General features: G+C 29.6%; 1 protein-coding gene across 3 annotated transcripts in view; it reads right to left on the bottom strand.

The window, feature by feature from the left end:
- Positions 1–285: 285 nt before the first annotated feature.
- LOC123298005 (protein N-terminal asparagine amidohydrolase) overlaps positions 286–11,448 on the bottom strand; it is a 118,351-nt gene continuing 107,188 nt past the window's right edge. For all 3 annotated transcript variants that reach the window (XM_044879857.1, XM_044879858.1, XM_044879856.1), the window contains exons 2-6: positions 9,375–9,747; positions 8,233–8,298; positions 1,907–2,089; positions 1,167–1,540; positions 286–666 (exon numbers count right to left, since the gene is read on the bottom strand). In XM_044879857.1, the coding sequence (XP_044735792.1) occupies positions 541–666; positions 1,167–1,540; positions 1,907–2,089; positions 8,233–8,298; positions 9,375–9,564 (939 nt within the window). In that variant the 5' untranslated portion in view covers positions 9,565–9,747 and the 3' untranslated portion in view covers positions 286–540. The remainder of the gene's footprint in view (positions 667–1,166; positions 1,541–1,906; positions 2,090–8,232; positions 8,299–9,374; positions 9,748–11,448) is intronic.

The following is an 11,448-nucleotide window of genomic DNA, read 5'->3' as shown; positions in this document are numbered from 1 at the left end:
ACCTTTTACAATATTGATGACAAAATGAAATTGATTATCTAATTTAACAAATAAGGTCGTCTAATAAATAAGTGATATATTTTGATATATTTAAATTTAAACTAGGATCGCTTTACGTATAAGTTTGTATATTTTCTATATTTAAGCAAAATATTTTCCTTATTTTTGTGATATTGACAAAGGATATATAAAATTGGACCTCAATCATTTTTTTTAAGTACTTTGTTGTGATATTTTCAATTCTACATTAATATTTCCAATTTCGTTTACACAATATTTTATGTTTAGGAACTGAGTTTTTAGAAAACAAAATAATCATTTAATCCTTTGTCAAAGAGCACAATCATGATAAATGGAAATATTTATTGTAATTCCTATAAAAATTCTTACAATTTTGGTGATGTTTGACTGAAATGACTCAGACTATTCATAAAATTAATATAAGTATTTTGTTTTTTTATAATAAATCTATTTTAAATAATAAATTTATAGCATAGTTTTGTTTTTCAATTTTTAATATTTCTATTATTTTATAACAAATTAGAATCTATAAAGTACCCACAAACCAGTATGTTCATCTCGACGGAAGTAACGCGGACGATTATCTCTAAATACAGTCACAGCTGGAAATGGATTATCTTGTATATACTTTAATGCTGCTCGCATCTAAAAAAGATAAATAGTTTAGTTTGACTTTAAAAATTACTAAATATGAAAAAGAAAGCGAACATGAAGAAGAGAAGTCGGCTATAAGGATCTAAGGGAGTTTTAAACACTAAAAAATATACAGAAAAACATAATGTCAATTTGGAAAAGGATTTGTGCTTTAAAGATTACGCTTTTTGATTCTCGTTTTTTGACGTTTACGTCGTAAGAAATGAAGACAAGAAAGCTTACAATCGATTTAAATACGATTTTTTTATTCTTTTTGATCAATTGTTCTTGTGAATCAGAATAACTTTCAATTTATTTCTCTTGATTCCCTATACATTTCAACAGAAAATTTATAGTAGATGTTTTCAAGCATGGTTGAAGTTCACCTTAAGCCTCTAAAAAATATGTTTCTAAGCCCAATAAATACTATCAATATTCACTATAAACGTAGTAATTCATCCTGTATGAATCATGTTGTCTTTTTCTTTACAGTTATTCACAATTTTACTTACTTCCATAACGTAATGTGGAGGTTCAACATCTGGTGATGTACTCAAATGCTGCAAAATAACCTCATCACTTTGAGCTAACCATAAGTCAACTCCACGAAGAGGATCATAATTAAATGGACCAATTCGTAACATTCCTACGTTTGAGTCGTAAACATCCAAAACCTGATTTCCACCATTGGTAATATGTCGTGCTAAACGTAATTCATGATCAGGTCCTTTATCTTGAAAATTAGCTGGAAATATTTCCCCAGTCTTTACATTTACAGCAATTCCATAAACTAATGGCCAGTGTATACCACCACGAATTGATGTATTCAATTCACCAACACAAGCTAATGTTAAATCAATTTCTACAGGTTGTTTATGAAATGCACCTAGAAAATAAGATCGAAAATTATATTTGTGAATTTTTTTTTAAACTAAAATAAACTAATATTTACAATTTATGAGAAATTAAAAAAATTTATTTCCCGTTTTAAGATATGGCTCAGACAACGGGTCTTTAAAAACAAAATTAAAATATTTGGCCCAAAGTGAATATTTCGCGGAATATTAGCTTTCGAAGGCTTTTCATTTTTATTTTGTTGTAAGTTGGACTTTTGAGTCTTGTATGCCTAATAAAAAGCACCTGGCCCGTAACTATGAGTGACTCTTTTGGGTGGTGATAAAATTTTAGGGTAATTAATCAACTTATTTTGAAAGAAATGCAGTGAATATAAAAAATAATGCATATTACTTACTCATTATATTATAAAATAATTCTTCAGAATAATGATTTGGATCACTGTATCCTCCAACTAATTGTAATTCAATACGCCCTTCTGCATAGCCCATTGCTAGCTCTTGTACACGTGCTACCATAGTTGTAACAGCTTCATCAACACCCACACCATCGAAATGTGCTAAAGCTACAGCTCCACTCCCTTGAATGAAAATAATAAATATTCTTAAAGTGTTTTTAAATTGAGAACTTATGAAATATATGGGATAGTATTACAAATTTCTTGGCAGATCAAGCTTGTAGATTACTAATTTTGGCTCTAAGAGATGAGAGATACAAGAAGTAAAAAAAGATTATATAATATCTAAATGTTCTCAAACACATAAATTCTCTTGACTATACGTATAAATTTAAACTATCCATTAACAGATAAGTTTTAAAATAGTGATAAGAACTTTACAAGTTTACATGTAGAGAAATATTTGTAATAAATTATTAAAATTAAACAATTTAATTATTACATAAGTGAAATTATAAATAATTAAAAGCATAGTGTCATTATTTATCATCAAACGTATTTTTATTTTTAAATCTTAAAAACATAATCATCTACATACACTGATGAACTGTTGTGTTAATGTACGACAAAAAAAAATGTTAAGCTATTATTGAAATAATAATAAGCAAACATGTAAAAAGAATTTATTTTTTAACATTCCAATAAACATTAATTATAATAATGTAAAACTCCTACACAGCATAACGTAAAATACATATTTTTTGCATTAATATAAACACATTCATTCTGTGTATAGTAATGTTTTCATAAAAGGCTAGACAAACGCAGATAATTTCAGTTTACAAAATTAGTTAATAAAGTTTCTAAAAAGATTTTACAATTCCGTGAAAAATTCCGACGGAAAGCATTGAAAGGAGGCGCCAAATCTCAGCCGATAATCGGATAAAATAGACCCGGAAAAATAAACCAAAATTTTTATAGAACCGGAGTATTGTTGTAATTACGAATTGGTTGGGTTGAGTATGTCGATTATAGAGTTGGTTGAGTTTTGAAGTTTTTATCCCTGGCGTTAAAAATGGAACACTATTACAGAAATTTCGTTCGGTCTATTTTTGCCTAAATCCATCGCAGCCAGGTTGATAGACATGAATCTCGCTAAGCAAACTGATCAGTCTTTCGGCATTTGACAGCCTACACAATCATCTACATGTGACATGAAATGCTAAATGTTTGGAGATGTTTGAGTTTGCTTGCTGAGCAATCTTTCGACCAAAACATAGCCATTGAAAAACAAGAAATATGGACGAATGTTTGTCTTTATTTGTACCTAAATTAATTTTTTATTGAGTATTAAAGTAGATTGTACATTGTTTCGCTGAAATTGCGATACTTACAAAGAAAATGCTACTAATTTACATGGTTGAACAAATTGTAAATGAAACAAATCAGTCCATCCGCTTGGGAGCGATAATTCTACTTAGATACACAAACTATGGGAATTAATTTTTTAACAAATAGAGAGTGATTCATATTTTGTTCTAATTTCAAGTGATCAGAGAGAGATCAAAGAGTAAAGAGTATATCACAAGGCTAATAATGGAATAACATTTTCTCCCCTCCAGGTGTAAAGTGTCAACTTTTGTCCCGCTGTGCTAAACGAAATTGACTCTTTCCGTTTCCATTGAGCACAAAAATAGCATACACACCACGGTAGCAAGTGAAGAATGTCTCAGATCTCATGTTTGTGGCATACTTTTGCTTCTTAGATGTGTCATAAAAATGCTATAAATATAATATATGTGTAGCTTTGAATGCCCGTAGCCCAAAAAACTACCCACTAAAAAATTTTGTAGCCGTGAGAGAGACACTTTAGGGTGTATTAGAAAAAGCTTCACAGAAAGCCATTTTCCTATCTAATATTCCGATGTCCTTTATCTTTTGTAAGATATTCGAATTTAAGACCAGTTACCAAAAGAATATGATATGTTGAAGGTTACCTATGGTGCCAAAACCGAAGGAGTGTCCCTGAATACATGGATGATATGACTGCTGAAGAACCAGTAGTCAGGCAACAGTAAGCAACATATTGGTTACATTTATCGATATCGTATACGTATCACAGAGGTGCTCAATAATGTATTTTTCTAATTGATATTCATGTATTCAGAGGCAATCCTTGGGATTTGGCGCCGTGGGTGACAAATACAAAACCAAAAAACAGGTGTTTCGCATAGTCACTTTAACTATAAATACAGATATTATTAACAGTCATGAAAACATCAATGTAATAGTTATAATAGGCCTTAAAAAACTATTAAAGTCAAAGACACAATCTCTATTTTCATGAATGTAATGCAAAGTTGAAAACAATTGCAAAGAAACGATAATAATAGGTAATAATAATTGTATTGAATGTTTGTATATGTAGTTAACAAGGCATCATTAACGCCTCATCAGCTATATAAGTTCAATAAGCATAGCATACAGGACATTATGTTAGAGTTAGAGTATCATTACCCATAATTGTTAAATAGAAACGTGTAATAATGAATGAATGTGTAAATCTTATTTAATGTTAAAACAAAAAACAACAACTCAAAAGTACAGAATGCATCAAATAGTACTTATTTTTGTAAGCGCGGATTTAGAAACCGTAGACACAAATTAGATGTAGTCTGCATTTCGGTCATACTTTTTTCAAAAATATTGATGCTACGGACAAAATATTGGTAAAGGTGTTCATAAAATCATCTATTTAACCCATTTTCGGTTGCCCGTTCGTCCGTCTGTCCGTGGACACGATAACTCAAAAACAAAAGGAGATATCAAGCTGAAATTTTCATAGCGTGCTCAGGACGTTAAAAACTCAGGTTGAGGTCAAGTTCGTAAATGAGCAACATAGGTGAAGGTTTTGAAGATCTTGTAAACCGTTAGAGATAGAACAAAAGTTTAAATGTAAAAAATGTTCTTTATAAAAAAATAAACTACTTTTGTTTGAAATATTTTTTCGTAAACATCACTGTTTATCCGTTCGGGCGTAAATTAGCTTAGAAACATTATATAGTATGTACAGACAACCATTATACAGGTACCTATTGTTTATATTTAAATTTACATGTCACAAATATTATGTTTGTTTATCTTTCTTTACCTACATGACGTGAAAAAACAATCGAATACGTAATCAACACTGTCCATACATGGTATTTCAACAATTAACTCAGTAAGTTGTTTGTTTTCAATTGTCTTTGGTTATATTTACCGTAAGTAATCAAAATCCACCAAAATCTGGTTGGTTTTGCAACTGAACGACAACTGGGTTTCTGGTATTTAGAATCGTAGACATGGCCTGATTGGTAAAAAATTTCGCATGTACTACTGAGTTCATTTTTATCGACTACTGAGACAAAATAACTTTTGCATAATAAATCATTCGAACACCGTATTTTATTCGAGAGTGTGATAAATCGTCCTAAGATTACATAATTAAACCTATGAACGGCCGTCATAATTAAAATAAATGTATTGAAATTTTATACAATTTTATCTCCCGATTTAATTATTTAATTTGAATTGCATTTATGGCATCACGTTTACTATTTTTTAAGAATAATATATATTTCCTAAGGTCAAGAACCATTTAAGTGAGGAAATAAAAATCATTCATTATTCGAATGATGTTCCTTTAAATTTTAAAATACATCCAAATACGTGCAAGTATTTTTTGTAAATTAATTATTATTCTTTTCATACTTTTCTGTTACTTTGTCGGTAATGTGAAATTATGAAGCAAGGTTGATGTTTTTGCACTAAAATTATATAAATAAACGTAAAAAAAGAGTAAATTAGCATATACGAAAAAAGCATTGACTTAAAGCAAATTCGTTTATACTTTCAAAAAAAGCACGATTTGTTTGGATTGTCTTTTTCACTAAATGGATTCTTTGATTTTTACAAATCGAAAGTATGAAACGATATCGTGAGGCATTCAAAGAATTTCAATTTTTGCACTCAACAAATATCCAACGAAGCGATCAGGGAAGATAATGAGTAGCATTTTGATAACATATATTAAAATAATTAAAATAAATTGTTTTTCCTATAATTTGACTGGTTTCAAGAAACCATCTCAGATAATTCATAAAAAGTGTTTACTTTTAATTACTTTGTGTATTTTTTAACCCCCGAACTAAAAAAAGGGGTGTTATAAGTTTGACCGCTATGTGTGTGTGTCTGTCTGTCTATAGCGCCTAAACGGATGAACCGATTTTGATTTTTTTGGTTTTGTTTAAAAAGTAATTTAATGGAGAGTGATCTATAGGTGAAATAATTACGTAGTGAACTCAAAAATGACGGTTTATATATATTTTCATACAAACTTTCATCCCCTATTTCTGAAATGTTTCTGATTTTAAATAATATACAAAAACAACATCATCAAAATTGGAGCTGTTATTGAGGACTCCATAAGAATGGATATTTTATGTATTCCTTTATCCGACTAAACCGATTATATTCCGTGATATCAGCCTTTCAAGGTTTTCCAAACCACTTTGCGGTTTGCAAATATTTATTATTGGAATTCACAATGAATTTAATAAAATAAACAGTTAACTAAAAAATATTAAAATAGATAAATTACTGAATTATAACGACTCCGTTACAATATGATAATAAATTATGATAATTTTTTTTTGTAAAAATATGAAAAATTCTACACACTGATGTGAAATTGCAATTCTATGCATGCACATAACAACACAATTTTATAAAATTTATTCTAGAATAAAATTTATTTTATTGTTAGCCACATAAATAAGCAACAAACAACAACAAAATGGAATGAGAATTGGAAGGGGGACGACCAAGAATTGTGTTGTGGTTACGAATGGGATACAAACAAAACATGATTGTAGTGTTTATGGTTATAACAATGTGTTCTTCTTTTAAACATTTCTACTATTTTAAATATTGTGTAATACACCATCGTTCAAAAGGGGTGTAACTAATATACGTCTTTCGCACAAGAATTATCTTGAAAAACCAAATTTTATCTCCAAGTAGTCCTGGAAACAAGAAAGCTGGTACATTGGTAAAGTTTGCAACACTAAAAGGACCGTATTAAATAACTTAAGATTTTGTCGCCGAAATAACAAAGAAAAATCAAGGAGAAAGGACTCCGCAATATTAAATAGGATAATGGCTTTCTGTGAAATTTTATCTAACCTACTCTAAAATATCCTTTGGATCATTCTGATCAAAATCTTTGAGGGCCACAAAAATTTTAAATGAGCAGTTTTCGAGCTACGGGTGATCAAAGCTTCGAATATATTATAGTTTTAGTATATGACTAGGGAAATTGTATTCTGTGAAACTTTTTCAAAGCGCCCCCAAAATCTTCTTCAGATTGTTCTGATCAAAAACTTTCAGGCCCACAAAACTTTTTTAATGATTAATTTTGGATCTACGGGCTGTCAAAGATCCCCACATATTATTTTTATAGTACCTGTATGACCAGGAAATTGACTTTCTGTGAAACTTTTTCAAATTGCCCCCAAAATGTTCTTCGGATCGTTCCGATCAAAAGATGCCATGGCCATAAAATTTTTTAACTGGTAGTTTTCGAGCTACGAAAATAAGAAACATAATATCACTAAACTACTAATCATAAAGAGTTGTGTTATTTCTTAATTCAAGGATCTATTTAGGCTTATTTAATGGCGATGTAATCAGTGAATGTTAACTCTTTTTTAAAAAGCAATGTTCTTGCTACTTTTCTTCTAGTCGTAGCGAAATTACTTGATTACGTAGGATGAGCGCGTATCGTAAATCTTTTTAAAAGAAATGACTATAATATAACATATAAATACTGTCGTGGGACAGAAGTAAGGTTCTTGCTTTGCTTATAATGAGAGAGGAAGAAAATGCCAACTTCGGCTGAATTCCGATAAGACTATATAATTAACGATAAGCATATCAACCGAAAGAGTAAAATTGATCTGAAATTATCATTATTCTTGAAATTACCTACGGTTTCAACACGAAATCAAAGAGTTAAGACTGTAAGATTTTCATAAATTTAAATGAACTTTTATTAGTTTCTTCACCTTTTCTGAATATCACTGTACAAGAAATTTATATAATCACATGTATGTAACACAAATACTATAAAACCATAGAATTACTTGTAATAAATATACGTAATAGCCAATTACAAGGTATATGAAAATTATAGAATGATTATTAACAGAAAATAAATTTTAATTGGTAATGCATACATACACCGGATGGAAATAAGCTTAATAGAATTATTATACAATTCTTACCTGAATGCCTAACAACTGTAATTATGCAGGTGGTTGCATCGTCTGAACCCAATATACTAACATATTCTGAAAAAGGCAATAAAGTTTATTAAAAAAAATTATTTATTAAGGATGTACAAGCGTCAGGGAAATTTTGAATAAAATGCTTGATTTTTGTTATATATTGTTATAGAAGTTGGACTGAGTCTAAATAAATTCTGAAAATTTTTAGGGGAGTTGCCCGATTATTTAGACAAATAATTGACTTCAAAAGTACGTATATTTAACATTGGTCTTATGGCAAAACGGTAGATGGATGATACGTTTTCGTAGATTTTGCCAAAACTAGTCGGTGGAAATTAAAAAAAAAAAAAAAACTATTTAAATTAAAATAAAAACCTTAATAAATTATTGAAAACAAAAAACCCGTTGTGCCGATAGCATATATCTGACCCCTGTTTAAACAGGGGTCGCTATCGAAACGGTTAAGTTTCACGTGGTGCTAAAATGAATTTACTAAAGCTGAAAATAGTTATTCAGCTTGTATATTGCATAAAGATTACAGTTATGACAGTCAGTCAGTTAAATGTTAGAACAGGGTTGGTCAGTCGGTCTTTATTTATGTACAATATAAAAATAAGATTCATTTATGATTTCCGTGGTACTTAAATGAATCTTATTTATTTATTGTTCATAAATAAGGGCTGACTGACCAGCCCTGTTCTAACGTTTAACTGACTGATTGTCATAACTGTTATCTATGTGCAATATACAATCTGTATAATATTTTCAGCTTTAGTAAATTCATTTTAGTACCACGTAAAACTTAACAGTTTCGATAGCATATATCTGACTCCTGTTCTACGGTTCGCTTGACTGACCGCAGTCTGTGTGTGTACACAACTACTATAACCAATCCTCAAATTATCAGCTCTAGTAAATTCAACGAATTTTTTTTGGCCTGGATCTTAATCCATAAGTAGCTAAATTTAATAAATATATAAAAAAAAGTTGATAATTAATAGGGTAAACCAATCTTGGGAGTTGATTTTCACCTTCGTTTAACTGCCCCGCCGCTTAGAAAACTTTTCAAATAACATGAGAGCTTCTTTTTTTTTATCAAAATAATGTGAAAAATTATCAAAATAGAAAAAATAACTTACTATCGTGTGGTGTGGTAGCCGCCATTTCACGTTGCTGTACATACAATAAACCTTGTGGACCAACTAATTTTCTAGGATGTGCTAATAAATGTCGTGCCGCTGCTTCTCGATATATTGGATGATTATGAAATAATGTGCGTGAGTCTACAGGACTCTCCTCCTGTAGTACGCCATTTAGGACCAGTACCATAATTATAATTTAAATATGTTTTTTAAGTATTTAAAAATGTAAAAATAAAATGTTGATAATAGGCTTTTGTTTCGTTTGTGTGTTGTTGCTATTAGTATAGCAAACACAGCAGCTGATGATCACCGCTGTTTGCAAATATTCTTCTTGTAATTAGTTTCACACCTGGTGCAGCTAATGTTTTCACTGTAACAAAAAAAAAATGAAAATATTAAAATTGATTATCAAAAAATAATTATTACTTAAAATAAAAAATTTATTAAGGACCGATTAACTATAAATATGTGTATACTTTTCATCAAAAAGCTCCTTAAATTGAAAATATATTCGATCTAAGCCCAGCATTAAGCCATTAAACACAAGATTTATAGAGAAAAGACCTAAGTTGGACGAACACTGGTTTTGTCTGACACGTATTTCAGCGCTATCCTCAAAGAATCATCCAAGTCAAACGACAAACAATCTTCAGATAAGAACTAAACATGAAAAGGTGTTTTTTTTGTGGCGCCTAGGCTTGAGTGTAGGTAATATAACACGCCAAGGTAATATATTCACAGGAAATCTTGGAAAAAACAAAGCAAGCATGTAATAAAAAATCGAAGATAAAGACAACGCACTATCATCCTAACACTTACTCTTGAAAAACAGGAAGAGGGCCTTGAAAATCGAAAGCTGTCAGAAAACCGTTCATTATCACTTCTGCTATAATTGTAGTGCACTGTTATGTTTGTCTCATGTAAAAAAATTTATGAAACGATATCAACATTTTTGAAACATTCCAACTAAATATGTATATTAAACAATAGTCTTTTATGTGTTAACAATAAATTTAAGAACGTAAAATGTTCTGCATCGAAGCAAAGCCCGTATCCATAGCGTAATATAAAAAGGTGAAAGGGCTACGAATATTCATAGTTGAAACATAGTCAAAAACTAGGGAAAAAGGAATTTTACAACATACAAAATTGGCGTTATCTTTTCAGCGGTAATGCAAAATAATGGATTTCGTCAGAGACAATATTCATATTAACGTACTGTAAAATTAACTTCGCTGTTTTCACCGAAGATTATAACGACAGTCGACTAGTGATATTTACTCTTACTAGGTGTTATTTTATACTTTGATAAAGATTCAATATTTCCGTTAAACATGATCTAGAGAGAATATAAATGAGATGGGGATTAGTAAACCTAACCAGCTTGTATATTTGTAGCTACGATCCTGCTTAGAATTGAATATAAATAACTCTTTTCTTCGAATAAATTTAAAAATTCGATAAAATAAAAACTTTTTATTTTCCAAAAAAGTTCTATCAAATAGCTCAAAACCAACCACAAACAAAAATTATAAATAAAGGGCGTATACCAAAAAGGCGTTCACATACTAAAAATAAATTGAAAAACTGTTATTTATATCTTTTAATCAATACCTTTGTGTATAGACGAATAAATATAATATACTTTGAGTATAGATAGATAGATTTATCTATAAAACCTGCAATTTTATTTTGAAACAAGCATAAAACAAAAAAAAATTCTAATTCACTATGTGTTTTTATTCTCTGTACTTCAACATTTTCTGAATTGTTAATTTAAATTGTTCAAGTGTATGAGATTTTATTTTATTATATACACACGCAGCTGATCTAGTACGGTCGCTGAGAATGTCAAAATATAAGAAAAATTATATGTGAGCCATCTAAGTATTTTAAAAAAATTGTGTGATCGTTATTTACCAAAATTATAACAAGCTTGCGCGGGAATGAAATATGTATAAACCAAATTAAAAAAAACTTAAAAAAAAGAAAACCGACTTCAAAAGAAAAACTTTTCCAAAAAAAATTAATATGCACTAAAAAGTAAAAAAGTAACGATAATATAATGTAG

Source organism: Chrysoperla carnea, chromosome 4 (genome assembly GCF_905475395.1).
Source record: "Chrysoperla carnea chromosome 4, inChrCarn1.1, whole genome shotgun sequence".
NCBI classification, from domain to species: Eukaryota; Metazoa; Arthropoda; class Insecta; order Neuroptera; family Chrysopidae; genus Chrysoperla; species Chrysoperla carnea.
The sequence above is the reverse complement of the archived record's forward strand: the minus strand, read 5'-3'. Positions and strand labels throughout refer to the sequence as shown.